The following is a 21,311-nucleotide window of genomic DNA, read 5'->3' as shown; positions in this document are numbered from 1 at the left end:
AAAGCCCTATTCTCATCTCGTTCCTAGTTTACAGTCTAGTGGAGATGTGGACAATAGAAGATATGTAATGTAATTTCAAGTAGTGATAAGTGACATGATTATAAGTAAAAAAGGGCCAGGGGACAGAGAACAAGGGAGTAATACTTTAGATAGGGTAGGCAGATAGGAGAGGCCTCTCAGAGTTAACATTGAGTGGAGACTTACAAACTATTGTCAGTCTCACTACATTTATTAAAGCATTGAGTGTTATTGCTTTTAAAAATATTTGCCAGTTCAGATGAAAAATATTTTTAGATTTTTATTTAAAATTTTATTTTTTTCATTGGCTATTAGTTATTGCTTGAAATATTTAATTGCAAACTTGTTTTATTTGTAATAATTGGTTATTGGACTTTGAGTTGCTATGGTCCTTAATTTCATATAACAAAAAGGCTCAGTACTCAAGTTTGGCTCCCCAGAGAGGGCAACATGAGACTATATGAAAATAAGTGACTTCTATGATTCTGGCTCCTGGTTATAGTTCTTGCTGATATTTTTACTAAGGCTGATTTTTGTAACTGAGATAGCAGATTGTAAGATTGTATTAAAGGATATTGAGCATGAGTTACTGAATTGGTGCTGATGAGTGTAATTGTTTAGAGCAGCCGTCCTCAACCTTTTTGGCACTAGGTACCGGTGCTCCTATGAGAATCTAATGCCTGAAAGTACCTATTTATTCACCCCTTCTTATACATTTTTGCTTTCAGACATGTGAGGACTTAGTGTTTGAATAGGACAGCTGATTGATTCTTTCCACCACTGGAAAAATTGCCCTTTTGTTTTCTAGTCCACATTTACTCAATATTAAAATTAGTTTTTAAAAAAAAACAAAAATGTGGGATTTAATAGCTGGCAAAATTGAAATATATACTTGATTTTGTACTTGTGTTCTTTTGATTTATATGTGGAAGAAGACAAAAAGAACTTTCTTAGGAAATGTACTTTTCCAAACTCAGCTTATAACTTAGTTTATGATGTGATTGTACATTTTATTTGCTTACTTATCATAGAGGGATTGTTTGTGATTACTACACTAATATTCTGGCCCATAAAATTACTTTTTATGCAAAGCAAAGTCTTAAATTCAGGTTTTCTTTGTCAAATATGTATGTAATGTATGCTAATTTAATACTTTTTTCTTGAATTAAAATAATGGGTGTTTGTAATTTGGTTTCTAATCAGTAATGAAACCACTTTTATTTTAAACTTAGTATTTAATAAAACAAGAAATAAGTTCCTTATCCAGAGTAAGACAAGAAATAATTTTCAGTGAATAGATTTAATTTATTAATAGCTCTGTTCATTCCATTCATTTGTTCACTTATTTACTCAACAAATATGTGAGTGCCACCAATGAACCTGGCACTTAGTTAAAGGCAATGGATATGGTGAGGGGGGAGTACCATATTGCAGTTACTGCCCTCATGGAGTTTTTGTCATCTACCAGATGTGGAGCACTGAACAAACAATTTAGAGATAGGGGAGTAATTGCTATGGTAGAAGCCAGTAGTACCTGAAGCAAGAAGTGGGGGCTGCACCAGATTCACTCTGGGGCATGAGGGTCACAAAAGGCTTCTAAAGGAAGTAATGATTTTGCTATGTGTTTCAGGGACTCCTTGAGGAATACATGTGTGCCTGCACATATACACCCACACAAAAACTTTAAACATTTTTAAAAATTCTTTTAATTGTGATAAAAATACATAACATAAAATTTACTGTCTTGACCACTTTTAACACTTCAGCAGTGTTAAATATATTCACATTGTTGTGCAGCCAGTATCCAGAACTTTATCATCTTGCAAAACTCAAACTTTGTACCCATGAAACAACTCCCATTTTCCCCTACCCCCACCTCATAGCAACCACCGTTCTGTTTTCCGTCTTTCTGAATTTGACCACTCTAGGTACCTCATATAAGTGGATAAAAGACTTTTTTAATCTTAGGTTTTCTTTCTGTTGTTGAAAATTGCCAGAGTTCTGCCAATTACACATCCCTGTTTTGCTTTCCTGGACAGATATGAGAAGATACAGACACCTGGGGGATTGTTCTATGATTTTAATAACTGAGGTAGCAGATTGTAAGTGTTCTTGCCAGTGGAAGCAAGAAGCCAGCATAGCCTAAGGGAAATCCTGTTCTCTGTGACTATCCTGAGAAGTCCTTGGGCAGTGTGGAGTCATTTTAAGAGAAGCATAGTTCGAAATGGCAGAAATATAATAAAACTTGCATTTTTCTCATCTCAGAAGACTGTCTTAAACCAGGGTTTGGCAGACCATTCCTGTTAAGGTCCAGATAGTAAATACTTTAGCCTTTGTAGGCTATTACAGTCTCTGGCATAATTACTCAGCTCAGCCAGGGTAGCATGAAAGCAGCCATAGATGACATGTAAACTAATGAGAGTGTCTGTGTTTCAATAACACTTTGTGAAAACAGGTGGCAGGCCTGATTATCCCACAGACTACAGTTTGTTGACCCCTGTCTTAAACTATCCTCAAGCTACACATGACTGGAGAGAGACTTTGGGTGAAACTCCCACCTGAGATCATTAAGTTGCTTTGTGACTTGGAACAGAGAGAGAAATTCAATACCATGTTCTGTCAAATTTGTGCCATTGATTATAAGTTGTACCTTTTACGTATCACTAAGAAAGAAAAAAAGTGCAACCAGGTAATTGTAAGATCCCATTGGTTGTATGCTGCATCCTGGTTTCAGAAACGTTAAAATACGAGGTGGGATGGAGAGTGTGTCTGAATCAGTGCTGTAGTGATAACACCAGCCAACCGTTAAATTCTTACTGTGGGCCACACATTTTGCTTAGCACTTTACATGTATAATCTCATTTATCATCATAACAAATTAATGAAGTAAATGAAAAAGGCTTAGAGCAGTTAAAAAATTTTTCCGTAATAAGCAGTGGAGTCTAAAATTCAAACCTGGGCAACCTGGCTTCTTAGCTACTGTACTGCCTTATTCATTTTTGGACCCGTCTGTTTTCTTAAATGATGCTACTCACACTGGAATTGATATAGTTTATTACAGTGATTTGAATCTGGTCAACAGGTCATGGAGGAAACAGCAGCTACATCAATTCTCTTTAGTATGTCCTTGCAATTTCAGACATTTCTCAGGGCTGTCAACTACTGGTTTTCATCCATTATGTGCCTGCTGATTTCTTCAAAGGAGAATTATTAATGAACCTCTTCTGAAAATGTTTTTTAAGTGATCAAGTTTCTAAGCTAAGCAAAACTTGTGCTGAAAGAGAAGTCTTGGTGCTCAGTGCACAGGCAGCATCTGTGATGCCAGCCAGCACTTCTAGTCTTACTGCTGCAGAGGGGAGTGAGCACCACTTCACTGTAGTTCATCTTCCACATCTGTAAGCTTTGCATTGAAGATGGCGCAGTCCTACCTGAGTGATGCAGACTTCACCAAAGATGACATTATTGATTTTTGAAGACCCAGGAAATGTATGAGCCATTAAGCTCTCACAGTCTTGGAGAATACTGGTGTTCCTAGTACAAGCTTGCATTCATTTCACAAAATAAGTTGTGAGAGTTTACCTTGGAGAGAATTGAAGTTTTCAGTACTTTTAATCATCAAAAAGAAAAGTCAGAATGGAATGGCAAAGGGGGAAAGATTTATATAATTTGAAAAAAAACAAAAGCATAGAATGGCAAAAAGATGGCATACATGTAACCATCTCAAACTACATCACAGTGTCAACATCTTATTCACACCAAACAGAAGCCACCTCATTGAAATTCACTTTGGAGAGAGTTAAAGTTTACTTTTTGCTTTAATGGCATATTAACTTTAACTGAGAAATAAACTGCATGTCTTATAGAGATTATTTTTATATTCTGTGAATGAAATTTCCACTGTGGTGAAGTAAATTGAATGCAAAATGTTCTGTTATGGTTGGTGGTGGTGGGGGGTGGGTATTGCAGTTTTCTGAAAGAGAATTCATTAACTTCAGATTTTCACAAGTGCCTGATAATTCATAAAGCCTGAGAATCACTGGTCTTGACCTGAGATGTGGAGGGTGAAGAAATGGTAAGTGGTGAAGTGAAGTTTCATGAGAAAAATTCAGAGGCCTACAAGCAAGAGATGTGGCACGTTAGAGAGCCCAGCGTATTCCTGGAGCACAGTGTGTCAGGGAGAGTAGGAGAGGAAAGAGTAGAAGCAAAAAGGGCCAAATCATTAAGAACCTTGAAAACCATGTCTTCCAATTAGGATTAGATTTAGCTACGTTTATTAACGAAACTCAAAATAACAAAATCAATCTAGACAGAGGCAGTCCAGAGCTAGTACGGCAGTTTGGGGTCATCAGGAGCCTGGGCTTCTCCATCTTGCCACTCTGTAATCCTTAGGATATCTCCTCATGGTATCCCAGATGGCCACCTAAATGAACTTTAGTCACCATGTCTCCATTTTACCATGTTTTCCACTCCAGCAGGAAGGAAGAAGAAGGCCACGTCCCCTGCCCTTTCACAGAGACAGACTTTGTTGAAATCTTTCAACTCGCTTCCAGTTAATTACATTGGCCAGAACTTTGACACAACAGGAGACTGGGAAATGTAGTCTTTTATTTGGGATGGTGGTGTACCCAGGTGAAAATTGAGGTTCTGAAGTGGAAGGGAAAAATGGTATTGGGATAGGCAGCTAATAACTCTGCCATGCCATGTCAATGTCTTATTTTTGTGAATGTTGGAGAGAAACATGTTCAAAATCTTTTCTAAAATATCATCACCTGTGTGGTGAAGAGTAAGGAGACCGTAGAGACCACTGAAGTAACACAGATGAGAGGTGAGCGGGGTGCTGACTGATGGCAAAACTGACAGGATGAGTTATGAGTAGGCTCCTGGCTTAGCTGCGGGGTGTGTCTTGGTGCCATTGAGACAGGAGTGATTGAAGCCATGGGATTGGAGCAGGTTGCCAGGGACGAGGAGGTCCGCTTAAAATAGGCTTGAAAAGGATCAGGTAAAAAGAGGAGGTAAATAGAATGTGATGTTTCAGAAGTCAAGGGTAATAGAGCATTTCAACATTTAGGGAGGAGTCAGTTGTGTCAAATGCAGCAGAGAATGCAAGTAAAAGAACTATTGATGTTATTGATAGGTTTAGCAGTTAGGAGGATGTTGATGACCTTGTTAAGAGCAGTTCATTGAGTGACGGAGAAAACTAGATGGCAGTGGGTGAAGGAGTGAAAGGGAGGTGAGGAAGTAGCAGTGAATGTAGCAACTTTTGTAAAACTTCTTTTACAAGAAGTTTTGCCTCTAAGAAGATGGAGGAAAAAAGGATGTGGATGCTGGAAAAGATGAGCGAGTGTATGTGTTGCCGTTTCCTTTGGTTTTTAGATGGCGAATATTTGAATATATTCATGCCGATGGAAAGGAGTGGAGGGGGGAGAGGCTAAAGATGAGACTGACAGTTGATGAAATGGGGTTCTTGAGATGGGCACTGGTAGAGAGATTGTCTTAGGGTGGGAGACAGTTCTTGTAACCAGAAGGAAGGGGAAGAAGCAAAGATGGAGTTGCAGGAAGGTCCTGAGGATCTGGTAGCAGAAAGTTGAGGGTACTCTGTAGATGATGGCTTTTATTTGCTTCATGAAATAGAAATTTAGCTCAGCTTGGTGGCTGAGGGGGTGTTGGTGAGCTTGTTGATGTGATAATGTCCATGATTTGCTAGCTTTCCCTTAATGAAAAAAAAAATCTCTGGTCTAGGTATGATTTTTTCTGTCATTAAATTAATTTGTAGGAGCTTTCAAACAAGCCAGATTTTGATCATTACTTTTAGAAATGTGAAATGAGGAGACAGTATGCAAAGGTGCCTGGCATAGAACTTGGCACACGGGCACTGTGCATTAAGGATTGAGTGAATAAGCTGATGTTCTTGGGACACTTCCTGTACGTATGGCTGTCATTCCAAACTTATTTTTCTGTTTACACAGATCATTCTTTCCGGCAAACTTGGTTTTGTTGAAAAAAAAAAAAAATCTTTCGGATTGAAATAATCATACCCTTGTAAACTGTAACAGGGCAGGTACTGTTAGCTTGTTTGGGGTGTTTGGCACTGTCTCCAGGAATAGCACAAATATGCTACCAAGAACTAGGTTACACTATTGCTAATGGGAACAGTGTGTCCATGACTGTGTGATGAATTCAGCTTTTCTTCTAACTAGAAACTAAGTCGAGAACAGACTTGGCAGGATACAGATCATGGTAGACAGTTTTTAAAAGGTTTTTTTAAAAAAAAATCTTTCAGCTTCTGCCGAAAAACTAAATTGACATCCGAGAGGGCAAAATGTTGAAATCGCATTCTTTAGTAGATGGCTAACTACTTTCTTTTATTCATGCCCCAGGAAGTTGGTCATTTGACCAGTTCTTTTATTCCAGTGAGAAGATGAGTGGCCTCACCTTCCTTGCACATTTTGCAGGGAGCCTCATGGGATTTTCACCACCTCACCTTTAGAGACTGCCCTACTGTATATTTAGTTCCTGTAGAGGTCTTCTTAGAACACTGAACTCTCTTCAGGTTTAGGAGAAAGAAAAATGGAGTGATTAGGATTGAAAGCACAAAGATCACACTAGTAATTGACTAATGTGATTCAGTCAGAGTAACATCAGGCGGTATCCGACAGTGCATGGTACTCCCTGTTGTCTCCGAACATCATCCATCTTTGCCTGAGTAGATGTCTTTGTGCATTCTCCTGAGGAAGCCGAGAAGGGGAAAGCAGAGAGCTGGTCAAAAAATGTTTCTGGTGTAACTTTAGCTGTTGCCAGGCAACTTTCTGACACAGATCCCCTTGGCTTGTGGAACTCAACAGTTCTGTGGGATTGCTTGGTGAGGTCCCTGGCAAGGGTGTGGACAGCATGGCCAACAGAGAGAACTTCTGTTGGCATAAAGGATGATTTACATGATGGAAAGCTGTGCTTACCACCCAGTTTAACCCTTAATAACGTAGAAAGTATCTGGCTTCCTAGAATCAAACAGTTGGTACCTTTATTTGAATGTATGTGTGGTGGTAGGGGGCAGGGTTGCAGGGGAGGATGGGTATAAGTCACCAAACACAAGTGAAAGACCTCCAGTGGAGGCTTCCATTAGCAACACTAACCTGACCACTCTGGACAGCTCTCCTCTTGTCATACCTTGTTATTTCACACCTTATGACTCTTCTTCCCTTTCCCTTCATAGTTTTTCTCAGAGTCCTTTTGTTAACAGTCAAGTTCCTCAGTGGGGCCTATATTTGATTAGCTGCTTTAAAGATTAGTAGCAAGATAAGTAGGTATTACTGAAAGCACTACAAAAAGAACCATGGTTCCTTGACATTTGTAGAAGTAGGGCAACGCCTTACCCACTTAACTTGTGGTGGAAGCTTCTAAATGGGGCACTTGACAGAGAATTCCGGGAACGGAATGAATGGTAAACAAGTCTTTGTACCTGTGAGTTGCCTTGGCCTGTGCCCAACAGTCTTTTATTGATTTGGTTTTGGAACTTAATGTTATGCTTGGATTAGCTCATTTTATTTCATACCAAATATTTGAAGAGCAATTCAGAATTAAATTTAAAATTTAAACTCAAGTTCTTAAGATACCTACCTTGGGGAGATTTTTAATTAAAACTAAAAGTATACTTAATACACCTTCTGGCTGAAGGCCAGATCGTTATGATGTTGAGACCTTATATCACCATCTTAGAATAGGTTTCTGGGATACAAGAAGAAAATTATATAGTTTCCATAGACTCAGTCAGAAAGAATTGTCTTCTAAAAGCATTCTAATAAAATACATGTTTTAAAGTTTGATTAATGTGAGTAAAATGTATGTTTTCTCTAAATATTTTCATAAACTTTATATTCTTTATGGTGTATGGTTCAGAGATGATTTATCATGAATATACATGATTTTGGAGGATTTTATTTTCTCCTGGTGAAACTTTAAGGTAACAGGGTTGACATTTGGTTTTTAATTCATCTTCACAGGAGGTGAAAAATTCCTATTAGTATTTTTTCTTGAAGGCTCATGACCTAAATAGAATTAAATACCTAAAATCTGAACATAGTTTGTTTGCTTTGTTTAATGCTATGAATATTAGTATATCAAACAATTCTTTAAAGGTTAGAATTAAGGTATCCAGTTTACATTATTCTGCCTGATATTATTATTTAAATTAAATATAAACATTTGTGGGGTCAAAAGGAAATTATATTCTTTCTAAAGACAGCTAATATAGTCACTTTTTATGTATACTGTCAGTTCATTTCCCAGTTTAAATTTAACTGAAATATTTGCAAACGTCGTATACAAAACTAATAGCTTTAAAAATAATTAACTCAGCATCTTTACTCATGTAATAATAAGCATTTATACTCTGGTAGAATATTAATGTTACATGAAATTTTTCAGTCCAAGTTACATCAAGAATGTTTACCTCTATTTGAAACAGACTGTTCAGATATTGCCAGTTAATCCAAACAATATGCCTTACTTGAATAGTTGATGTTGTAATGATAAGATATGAAGGGTACTTACATTTTCACGAGTTCAAGAACTCCTGAATTGGGGTTCAAGTGTAGGAGTGGGCGTTTGGCCTTCCTGAGGCTTAGGCAAAAGCTGAATACAGATTATTTGGTCAAATTCTGAGACTGAAGTATTCTTAGTAAAAAGCTTTCTGTTATATTACAATGTCATACTATGCATTGTTAGATAAATGGACTGTTGATTCACAAAGATAAGGAAGAATCAGGTTTTTGCTCGTCTTTTTATGTGCTTGGTTGAATGTCTTGTGATGTCAGGTGTTACTAAAGCGAAAAATGGTTATGTTGAGCCAAAGATCCTGGCAGAGTTTTATTAAAATGAACTGAAACATAATTCTAATCCTTTGGTTGATTTTTTTAATAGACCATTTAGAACTGCCCGTGCCACTAGCCACATGTGTTGATTTATATTAATTTTAAATAAAATTAAAAGTTCAGTTCCTTTGTTGCGTTAGCCACATTTCAAATGCTCAATAATCACAGAAATCTAATCACAAATTATAAGACGTGTCCGTAATAGCAGAAGTTCTGTTGGATAGCACTATGTCTAGAGAGTGACAGTGAAAAAAGTGCTGTCCTGTTGATCTTTTGACTCCATATTTAAATACAAAGATCTGTCTTTTTACGTCGGTTACATTTTTGTAAAGTTTTGCCTTGGAGTGACAGGCTGCCCATCCCTCAGAGATACTAGTAAATTCAGAACACAGGTGTTGAACAGGGTCTGAAATCCAGGTCCTGCCATTCTGCATTGTTTTCACATGTATCTGAAGAGCAGTATTTTCTTAGAATTATACTTTTAGAACAGTAGTCACACTTATAGTGTTCTTTTCACCCTTTTAATCTTTTACTTATTTTATTTTACATTAAGAGTGTATTGTTATGTTTATTAAATTCAAATAAAGAGAATCAGTTTTCTGATTACTAAACTAAGACTTCAGAACTTGTATTCTGTTTAACATCAAGGCTCATTTGCCATAGCATGTCAACATGTACCTATATTCCAATCCTTTGTACCAGTCCCCCTTCTCCCAGATTTGTTGTGTATACACACAGATAAACTTTATTAAACACGGGCCTTTTTCTGGAAAGGCCTGTATTATTTGGGGGATATCCTCAAACATATGTCACTTTAAAAAAAAAAAAAAAGAAAGTGAAATGAATCTCGAGAACGTTATGCTAAATAAATAAGTAAGACACAAAAAGACAAATTCTGTGTGATCCCACTTGTATGAGGTACCTAGAGTACTCAGATTAACAGAGGGAGGAAAAGCACAAGAGTGATTGCCATGGGCTGCGTGGAGAAGGGAATGGGGACTTGTTTTTTAATGAATTTAGTTCCACTTTTGCAAGATGAAAAAAGTTCTGGAGATTGGTTGTACAATAATGTTAATACACTTAATACTACTAAAGTGTACACTTAAAAATGGTTAAAATGGCAACTTTTATACTATGCATATTTACTTCAGTTTAAAAGAAGAATGTTATAAAGCTGGTTCTCCCAACTTTGAGAGTGTCTTGGGCCTTTGCGTTTTCATACACACTTTAAATTGGCTGTCAGTTTCCACACAAAAATACTCTTGAGATTTTGATGAGAATTGCATTGATCAGTTTGGGAAGAACTGACATCTTTACACTAGTAAGTCTTTAATTTGTAAACATGATAAATACATCTCTGAATAATTTAAGTCTTTTAATGTTTCTCAAAAATGGTTTATAGTGTTCCATGTAGAACACTCACCTATCTTTTGTTAGATTTATTCTTAAGTATTTGTTACTTGCTGTTTTTGATGGTATTAAAAAAAGATACATTTTTAATCAATTTTATTTTCTAATTATGTATAGAAACAATCTTTTTTTTAAAAAAATCATCTTTAACCATTCTTAAGCACACAATTCCGTAATGTTAAGAACGTTCACATTGTTGCATGGCCAATCTCCAGAACACTTGGATCTTGAGAAACTAAAATTCTGTACCCATTAAACAACTCCACATTTCTCCCTACCCGCAACCCCTGGTAATCACTCTTCTACTTTCTGTCTATATGAATCTGACTAGGTGCCTCATATAAATAGAATCATACAAGTATTTATCTTTTTATGACTGGCTTATTTTACTTAGTGTATTCAAGATTTATCCATGTTGTAGTATATGTCAGCATTTCTTTCCTTTTTAAGGCTGAATAATAATTCCATTGTGTATATATACCACATTTTGTTTTATCCATTCATCTGTTGATGGACATTTGAGTTGCTTCTACCTTTTTTGGCTATTATGGAGTCTCTTTGAGACTCTGTTTTCAGTTATTTGGGGTATAAACTCAGAAGAGGGGTTGCTGAACCATATAATAACTCTATTTTTGATTTTTTTCAGGAACCACCATACTTTTTTCCTTAACATCTTCACTGTTTTTACATTCCCACCAATAGTGCACAATGGTTTTTTTTTTCATATTGACCATGTATGTTCAATGTTGCTATGCTAATAATGATGTATAAACACATCATTATTCTAATGATGTATTTATAGGGTCTTTGGCTTTTCTATATATAAAATCGTATCTGTGAATAATGAGTTTTTTTCTTCCGATAGATATATAAATTGAATACTATATCACAATGAAAAGTGAACGTACTATAGTTACATGCATTAACGTGAATTATTCTTAGATATAACATTGAATTAAAGAAGCAAGTCACAAGAGTAAACTTTATAATATGATTCAATTTTTTTAAAAGTTTAGAATAAAAATTAAAATATTATCATGGATGCATACATAGGTGGTAAAACTATATAGAGAGAGTGAAAGCTAAGATGGCGGTACCACTAGGGGTGGAAGGGGAATGTGATTATGGACAGACACATGGAGGCTTTTAAGTTATGGCAGCATTCTTTTTGATTTAGGTTATTCTTTCAACTGTGTGTATTTTATAAACTTTTGTATGTATGATGTTTCACCATGAAAAAATTTTAGGTAAAACTGGAAAACAGTCCTGTCTCAGAAAAAAAATTTTGCTTTTATGTATTCTATTTTTTAAAAAGTATATTCAAAGAAGGATTAAATAGGAAAAAAATGCTTCTGAACTAACAATTTTACCTCAAACAAATGCATGAATAGGGGTTTTCAGTTAAATTGATTTCCACACCCTTGTGAGACCTCTGTAAATGGTAAAGAATGTGAAGCACTCTTTTCCAAGACTCTCCACAGACTCCTTTCTGGGAGGTCAGACATCACCACTAAGTGGGAATTCTTAGCTTTTAAAAGATAATTGGAAAATAATTGGCTTTGTCCCATTTGCTAACTCTTGAGTAAATATAATGCACCCAAGAAATTCTCCCAACCTAGTAACAGACTGCTTGAGGCCATTCTATCACAGTGACGCTGCTTTTACTGACTGGTTGATTTCGACAGCTGGGGCAACCATGTTATATCCAGGTGATAAAAGGTTCCAGCTCTGTCATCTTCTCTTTTCTAGTAGTGTGACACTTAAATTGGACTTTTTCTCCCAGGTGATATTACACGTTTCTTTGAAATGCTGAACAAATGATGTTCTTTCATAGCAGTGGAGTCAAAATAAAACATCCTTCAAGGAAAGTCAGTCAACTGGGCTAGGGGCAGTTTGTGCATGTGTGTTAAGCATCCAAATTGTTATCATTCATAGGTTGTCCTAACCTGGACCAAGTGCTGCCAGGGGAGCAACCAGCGTGGTCTTTCCTGTCTCCCCATCCTGTCCTGCTTTCCCTAAGTGTTTAACACCCAGTATTTAGGTAACACCCACTGGAAGGCTATCTACTCTTCTGGTCTTTTTCTGTCACCAGCCCTTCTTTTTGAATATCAGTGACTGCTGAAGACTACTTAGTGACACTTACCAGGAAGGTTGACAATCTTGCCACATTAAGAAATAATTCAGTATGAGTGATAACTGGGGTGATAACCAGCGGAGAATCTTAGAGAAGAGTGCTTTCCTATTCCTTATTATTTACACCAAGGAAGAAGTGTATTTATCTGCACTTGGCAGTTCATATGGTATCTTGCGGGGTAGAGGAAATGAGTCATGGACTAGTTTTTGTGAAAAGACATGTTAACAGCAGGAGTTCTGTGGTCAGGAATCTGCATAAGACATGTATGTTTGACCAAGTATAAAGGGATTTTTGCTTCCACAACCTAATTACGGGACTGTGGGCCTATCAACTCCTTGCCCAATCACAGACTTCACCCATGACACACATACACACACCTCATCACATGCACAGCATCACACATACCTACAGGTGGCAGAATGAAAACAACTCAGTGTTTGCTGAATACTTACTATGTGGTTTTATTTTTCAGTCTCCTCAAGTGTTTTCTATTCTGTACCATGATATAACAGAACAGTACATTGAACGACCTATTTCTCTAAGGAAAAATAACCAAAAAAGTCCCATAAATGGCTAGAAAATATAGTGATTTTTCAAAAAAGCTTTTATTGTTGCTATGAAGTGTTTAGACTTGCTTGTGCCTCTGCTTTGAACAAAAGAATATGGGCTTCCACTGTGTCATTGTTCCTTTTGGATGAGGGAGAAGTTGAAGATTAAGGCTCTGTGCTCCCAGAAATAGACAAGGGTGTAGGGAGGAGGTCTGGTTGATTCTCTCAAGCACCAGCTCTTGCCCTTTCCCTCCTTACGAGGACATTTGTTGGAACAATGAGAAAACTTAATTTTCCAATATAATCTTTTACATAATAATGCCCAAAAGTTAAATTCTTAAGGAATTCTTTCCTTGTACATACCTAGAAGTATGACAAAAACCCTATGCCACCCTTTTCTGCAGGACAAACTTACTACTGAATGGAGGAGAATGGCAAGGAATGTTTTGGTTTCAGTTTCTGCCTCCTTTGGAAGGGACAGTGTGATCATATATATATACTTCTCCAGAACTGAACTAGATCCATAGTGCACAGAAATATTTGCAGATTTGATGAGTTTTGTGTATCCATTTGCTATGTTGATGCAAATTGGGAATTGTGAATTTTTGAAGGTAGTCTAAGAGACTTGGATGGTCTTACCAGCTAAATATTTGTAGACAGTTTTTTTTTCCCCTCTTCTTATACTCCATTGTAATGTAAATGAATTCAAAGGTAGTTGCCAATAAGTACTTATTTTGAACCAGAAGGGCCTGTGACATAGAAAATGCAGCTGAAATTTTCCACAGAGAAAGTAAAACTATTTAAGGAAGCCATTTGAAATAACCCTGGGATTGATTTCCTTTAAGCATGTTTGAATTACTTACATAATTCTTTTTTTTTTTTAATTTTAGATTCAGCCCTATGAAAAGATAAAGGCCAGGGGCTTACCTGATAATATATCTTCTGTGCTGAACAAGCTGGTGGTGGTAAAACTCAATGGCGGTCTGGGAACCAGCATGGGCTGCAAAGGCCCAAAAAGTCTGATTGGTGTGAGGAATGAGAACACCTTTTTGGATCTGACCGTTCAGCAAATTGAAGTGAGTCAACACTTAGCCTTTCTCATGAGCTGCTTAAAATCGTTTTGAGTTCTTAGCTTATAAACATTACCTTATAAAATAACAGATGTGGCTTTGAGCTAATCAGGGAGCTTGCTATTTTTAGTCTCTGTATTAGTATATAAAAAGGTTTGGTGGTCCTAAGGGCAAATCCTTAGGGTGAAGTAAAAGCTTTTGATCTTTAAATAGAATTTGTGGTTGCTGAACTCTCTGGATCTATTAGGATTCTCCTTTTATGTACCCCCCCCACCCCCCTTTCTTTCTAGTGGCAGCCTTCATCACAGCTGGAATGATATGGCTTTATTATACCCCCTTTTGGGAGGCCGGGGAGAATTTCACATATCTGGTTTGAGGCCATGGATGCTAAGAATTGTTCTTGGCTTCTCTCTTATGACAAAATCATTAATCATAGACCATAAACTCTTCAGATGCAGTGGCCCTGTCTTTTTCATCTCTTTATCCCTAGTTTCTAATACAGTGCTGGCAGCCGTAACAACAACATTAACTGTAGCAGCGTCTAACATTTATCCAGCACTTACTGTACACCAAGTATTATTCTGAGCTCTTTACATGAATTGACTCAGTCCTCTCAACAATGCTATAAGTACTACCATCATCCCCATTTTATAGATGAGGAAACCAAGGCATAAAAAGGTTGATTTACTTACCTTAGGTTCCCTAGCTTCTAAGTGCAGAATCAGACTTTGAACATAGGACAGCCTGACTTCTAAGACTCTGTGCTCTTTCCACCCTGTGTTGCCTCTGAGCTCTTTCTACAGATGAAAAAAGATTTCAGCTGGGGTGTGATTCACAATTCTGGACATAATCCTGAGAATAAGGAGCCATGTCTTTGTAACATTTGTCCTTTCATCTCCATAGGGCTCTGGACACAGACTAAATGCTTAGTCAGCACTTGCCCATCCAGTGCAGCCGTGGGGCACCGTGGCTGGGCACATAGCTCCAGAGTTAGACTGTAGTGAGGAGGGAGGTGTCCTGGCTCTGAAGCTGACTTGCCACCTCTCTGGGCCTCAGTTTAGCCATCTGTAAAATGTAGACAAGAGTTTCCGGCTCAGAGTTGTGATTTAATGAGCCAAGTACATGGCAAATTGCTTAGCAAAAATGTCTAGCTTATGCTAAGTAGTTCAAATCTGTATTTGGCTACATATAGATAGTGTCCTGGACATTTTGTGATTAACAAGTAAGTTAATTTTATACTTTTAAGCAGAAGAAAAGTCTGGGTAATCGGATTGTCATTTTCCTCCCTAGCATTTGAACAAAACCTACAATACAGATGTTCCTCTTGTTCTAATGAACTCTTTTAACACGGATGAAGATACAAAAAAAATACTACAGAAGTATAGTCATTGTCGTGTGAAAATCTACACTTTTAATCAAAGCAGGTACAAGGAGTAAAGAGATGAACTGGGCGGGGGGCGGGGGGGGGGGGGGGGGGGAGGCGAGGGCATTACTCCTGGGAAGGACTTCTTTGTCTTGTTTAAACTGCAGCCTCAAGATGTATATGCACCAGAAGCTAATGTTCACAGTGTCTGATGTCTTTAAAGTCTGAACATTTGTTAATAAGTATGATTATTATAATCACTCTGTGGTTCTATAACCTCTGATCCCTAAAAGAGAATCTGCTTAGTCTGGTCCTTGTTCAGAATACTTGAGGATAGCTTTAGGCCTTTGCTTTCTGAGGGCATATTTGGGTTCCAGGTGGGGCTATGAAAACCCATGTTCCACAGTATTGGTAACCTTCTTTCCTATGGGAAAGAATTTCTTTAACATCCTAATATAGGCTTGCAAATTTAATAAATTATGAGAAGATCTAGTTTGGGGAAGGGAGAGTAAATAAAAAGGAATTCAGAGGATGAATTGTGATAAAGTCAGGCAACTGGGGAAATAAGGCTTCCATTTAAGGATGGACACGGATCTATGTGAACGTGTACAGAAGGGATACTTCTAAAGCTGTACCATTAATTTTTTAGTTTTTTTTTTTTTAAATACATATTTCCATAGACACTTTTGTAGGTCCCAGGTGGTCTGCCTCCACATTCTGGTTGCACTTAAGTCTGTTATAGGGCTGGCTTCCTTCCCCCACTGCCAGGCCTATAGGTTCTCCGTAGCAGAGGAAGCAGACCTCCTTGAGCACTACCTTGCTGTTGATTTTCTAGAAAGAGAGCACTAGCCCAGAATATATCTGTTTGTAAGAATGGACAGCTTTTCCAAAATAGGTTTACAAGGAAAGGAATCATCCTACAACCAAATAAGTTTGAGAAAATTTACTTCTTATATCTATCTTGGAGAGTCATAAAACATATTAATATCTTAAAAATATGAGTGTCCTCCCATCTGTATGACCATGGAGAATTTTTTGCAGCAAATATTACTATCTAGGAAACTGATTTTTGAATAACAGATGAGATTTTCTAAAATGGATTCACCTGTGATTAAATTAGTATTGTAGACTGAAAAGGAGGGAAGTTTTATTTAATTTTAAATGCATTGTTTTTCTTGAAGGTCCGGAATTCTCTACAGAGTTGATATTAAAAAAGAACTTTTTTTTTTTTTTAAGGTACCCAAGGATTAATAAAGAATCTTTACTCCCTGTAGCAAAGGATGTATCGTACTCAGGGGAAAATACAGAAGCTTGGTACCCTCCAGGTCATGGTGATATTTACTCCAGTTTCTACAACTCTGGTTTGCTCAATACCTTTATAGGAGAAGGCAAAGAGTACATTTTTGTGTCTAACATAGATAATCTGGGTGCCACAGTGGATCTTTATATTCTTAACCATCTCATGAACCCACCCAATGGAAAACCCTGTGAATTTGTTATGGAAGTCACAAATAAAACACGTGCAGATGTAAAGGTAAGTACTGAGAGGGAACATTTTGGGGATTCACATCTTCATATTTCATAGGTTATATAGTTCAAACTTTTTTATTGGAAAGTTTCTGTGTTAAACAGAACACATTATCCATTTGATAACATCATTGTAAGAGAATGAAATAGTATTCTGTAGAGTACCCCACGTTCTGTCTGAAAAAACTTGTATCTAAATTCAGATTTAATAGTATTAAAGTCATCTTTATTTCCCGAATAATCTATATGGGCAATTTTAACTGAAAACAATTCCACATATATTTATAACAAATCTGAAACATGGAAACTTTAAGTAAGTTTGCTCAAACCTTTAATATTCTAGTTTGATGCTTATATATTTTTCATTGTTCCTTTAATGAAAATTTACTCTATTTCCACAGTCTGTCTTTCTGTATATTTTTAATCACTGTAATATCTCTATAGTTGCAAAAAAAAAAAAATGCAGTTGTTTGGTGCAAAGCAAAAATTTGGTTTTTAAATTTTTTATGTTTAGTGGTGATGACACTTAGCTTTTGATAAAATGGTACACAAGGTTTTACTAATTACCCACAGGGAGAAAGAGTAGTAGGCAGTGTGTGAATACTAAAATGGTCAGTCCCTGGGCTGGGTTCTGTGCCTCTTGTAAATGTCCCCCTCATATGTGCATGAATGCTCCCCACTTCCCACACTGCCATGGCCTTGTGACTGTAAGAACATCTAGGCTGAGGCCACTCAGGGGTCACTTCTCGTCTACTTGTGCCACTGTCTTCCCTTTTCTCCCCTTATCCTAGAGCCAGTCAGAGCAGGGTTGGAGGTGGTAGGACTGGTTTTTTAGTAATGGATGGTGGTTTGGGAATAAGAGGAATGGCTGTTCCTGTAGCACACCTTCAGAAAGTGAGGAAGACTGATGTACTCCCCAGGCTTTCATTATGGACAAGAGGGTGGGTATACAGTATAAAATGATATCCTAAATTATTTTCTTGCGTTCTGCTTTCATACATATGTTGCTTTATATCACTGATTGAATCACTGCCAGTGCTTTTTATTTCTGGGGAATTTTGTTATCCATGTCTTTTCTATATAACATTCATAGGCTATAACAGTGGTCTGGCTGTGCCTGGGAAAGATGTGGAAGCACTCACTCGCTCTTCTCTGCCTTTCTAGGGTGGGACACTCACTCAGTATGAAGGCAAATTGAGACTGGTGGAAATTGCTCAAGTGCCAAAAGCACATGTCGATGAGTTCAAGTCTGTATCAAAATTCAAAATATTTAACACAAACAATCTCTGGATCTCTCTTGCTGCAGTTAAAAGACTGCAGGAACAGAATGCTATTGACATGGAAATCATCGTGAATCCAAAGGTAAGCCAAAGCGCTGGCTCACCAGGCTCCCTGCCTCCTGAGATCACTGCAGGCTACACACAGACCCGCTGTTCACTCCCTCTGGACCGTCCATGCCATTGGTCACTCCTTTTGCCAAGTCACTCTCTCCAGTTCCTGGCCCTGTCTTTCAGAGTCTACAATCATCCCTTTTGTGCACCAAGCCATGGTGCCCGAACTTGGCCCTGGGCTCTAGTAGTGGCAAGAGCACTGGGAACAAAAGTAGAGGACCTCCCTCTGCTTACTGTTGCTCTGATACTTAGAGACCTTTTGGCCACAGGCTCCTTGCATGAATTTCCTGAACATTCAGTCCTTTATAAAGTGAAAATATTACTGAACAGAACAGGTATGACACCAGAAAATGATCACATGTATAAGTACCTGGCTTATGGTAGGTGCTTGATAAATGTCAATTCTCAAAATTCTGTTTCCTTCGATGAATCTCTGAAAAGACTCCCTAAATATTAACTAGCCCACACAGAACTAAGTTGCTAAAATCTGTGTTTCTTTCCTTCCCTTCTCCTTTTCTTACAGACTCTGGATGGAGGCCTGAATGTCATTCAGTTAGAAACTGCAGTAGGGGCTGCCATAAAAAGTTTTGAGAACTCTCTAGGTATTAATGTTCCTAGAAGCCGTTTTCTGCCTGTCAAAACCACATCAGATCTCTTGCTTGTGATGTCAAACCTCTATAGCCTTAATGCAGGATCTTTAACAATGAGTGAAAAGCGGGAATTTCCTACGGTTCCCTTGGTTAAATTAGGCAGTTCTTTCACAAAGGTATGTAAATATAAAGATATGATATACATGTGAATTTGTATTTCTTAAATTATAATATGATACACATGTGAATTGGAATATAATTACAGTATCTACTGCTGACCTATCATATTCCTACATCTTTCATGTCTTTTAAAGGGAATCAACCACTGAAACCTGATTGCTATAGAGAAAAGAATGTTTAAAATTTAGGACATTTTATCTTATGTCTCTTTAAGAAAGACTGTTCCTGCTTGCATCAGTGGGAGAATGTTAATTCTAGGTTAATAAGTATTAAGCCCCTACCATGTGCTGGGCGCTGTTCTAGGTCCTAGATATTTAGCAGTAAATAAAACTGACTAAAAATAAATTGAATGTATAGTATGCCAAATGGTGGAAAATGCTATGGAGAAAAAGCAGGAATAGGAAGGATGTGTAGGTGAGGTGGTGGTATTTTGCACTGGGCGTTTGGAGACAGCCTTACTGAGAAAATGAGTGTGTCATGCAAGTATTTGGGGTGAAAACCATTCCGGTGAGGGGGAATGGCAAGTATAGTAAAACTCCTCCTCAACGTTAAGTGGAATCCAAAACATTTAAATGTTGAGAGGTAAATGCAGTGACAGGGTGAGCCTTTGTAGTCTTGCTGTGCCACCCAAGTATATTCTAGTCTTGGTTGTGGTGTAGTGCCACCTGGTGTGGATGTGTATACTGCCGTATATATTGATAGGGATGATTCTGGGTCCTGCCGCCGGGCTGGAATTTCCAGGGTAGTTTCTGGCCTTTTAGGAGTCTCCCCATTATTTGGTGCCTCTTTCATCAGCCTAGTTGGGCTGGTAAAATCCTGGTGATAGAGGAATCACCTTCTCACATGCTGAGATGGAATTGCCAACCATGTTTCACCTAGCTCACTCTCCCTCCACTTTCCTCCCACTCTCCCTAGCCTCTTCCATACCCTGCAGAAGATAACTTCAGCTGCCCCAATTTGAGAACAGGGGCTGAGTGGGCAATGGCTAGTTGCTCTGAGGAACATGTTTTAGGGACATTGGAGAGCACAATATGGCTGAAGCAAAGTGAGTGAGTGACTGGGGGCAGGATGGATAGTTGATGAGAGAGGGAACAGGCCAGAGTGTGTAGAGCTTAATAACGGAATATCGAAAATGTGGATTTTTTTTTTTTCTGGTGGATGAGAAGCCACTGGAGAGTTGTAAGCCAAAGGGTGAATCAGGGAGCGATGGTAGAATCAGGGAGACTAAGGAATAGGCTATTGTAGGAATCATGGCAAAAGGAAAAGGTGGTAGCAGTGAAAAATGTTGACAATCTGATATTTTGAAAGTCTAATTAACCTACAGGATTTGCTGTTGGAGTAGATAGGAGAGTAAGAAAGAGAAGAATAAGGATGACTCCAGGGTTTTTGGCCTTTGCAGCTGGAAGCATGGAATGGCCATTCACTGAGATGGGGTAAGGCATGGGTAGAGTAGGTTTAGGGGGAGCAAGATGGGGAGTTAAATTTTACTGTACTTATTAGACCTCCAAATGGAGAAGTTGAATGTGTAAGTCTAGAGCTTAGAAGACAGATCTAGGAGAGACATAAATTTGAGAGTTGTCAGTTTATAGCTTGTATTTAAAACCATAAGATAAGGATCATCTAGGGAGCGAGTGGCAGGTGGAGGTGGGTGGTCCAAAAACTGAGCACTGAGATACTCCAAGGCTTAGAGGATGGGGATGAGGTGGAGAGAAAGCAGCAAGGTGACTGAGGAGTTACAGGTGAGGAATTGGGTAGAAAACCATGAATGTGTGTGTCCTAAAAGCCAAAATGAAGAAAATGTTTCAAGAAAAGAGAGTGATCATCTTTGTCAAATGCTAATGCTGAATCAAGAAAGAGGAATGATAATTCCCCAGTGGATTTATCAATATAGAGGTTTTGGAGCCTGACTGGAATAGATTTTAAAAAAAGAACAGAAGAGAAATTGGAGATATGAATGTAGACAACTTATTCAAGAATCTTGTCTTGAAAAACAAAAATGGAGCCATAGATAGAAAGGGATGTAAAATTTGAGATTTTTTTTTTTTAAGATGGGAGAATTTATAACATGTTTATACATTGATGGGAATTAATGCAATTAAGAGAGGAAAAAACATTGAAGAGGGAGAAAGAGTTGTTAGACAGTATTCTTGAACTGGCCATAAGAAGGGGTGGCCTTAAGTTGGAGTAGAAACAGCCCAACTCCAGTACTACGC

General features: G+C 37.8%; 1 protein-coding gene across 4 annotated transcripts in view; it reads left to right on the top strand.

Annotated features, from left to right (window-relative positions):
* UGP2 (UDP-glucose pyrophosphorylase 2) overlaps nucleotides 1-21,311 on the top strand; it is a 54,088-nt gene that overhangs the window by 30,524 nt on the left and 2,253 nt on the right. For all 4 annotated transcript variants that reach the window (XM_011381868.2, XM_011381866.2, XM_023524253.1 and 1 more), the window contains exons 4-8: nucleotides 13,868-14,053; nucleotides 15,338-15,471; nucleotides 16,647-16,944; nucleotides 18,102-18,299; nucleotides 18,852-19,094. In XM_011381868.2, coding sequence (XP_011380170.1) covers nucleotides 13,868-14,053; nucleotides 15,338-15,471; nucleotides 16,647-16,944; nucleotides 18,102-18,299; nucleotides 18,852-19,094 — 1,059 coding nt within the window. The remainder of the gene's footprint in view (nucleotides 1-13,867; nucleotides 14,054-15,337; nucleotides 15,472-16,646; nucleotides 16,945-18,101; nucleotides 18,300-18,851; nucleotides 19,095-21,311) is intronic.

Source organism: Pteropus vampyrus, unplaced genomic scaffold (assembly GCF_000151845.1).
Source record: "Pteropus vampyrus isolate Shadow unplaced genomic scaffold, Pvam_2.0 Scaffold453, whole genome shotgun sequence".
Lineage (NCBI taxonomy): Eukaryota > Metazoa > Chordata > Mammalia > Chiroptera > Pteropodidae > Pteropus > Pteropus vampyrus.
Note: the sequence above shows the minus strand (reverse complement) of the source record. Positions and strands in the feature narration are given on the sequence as shown.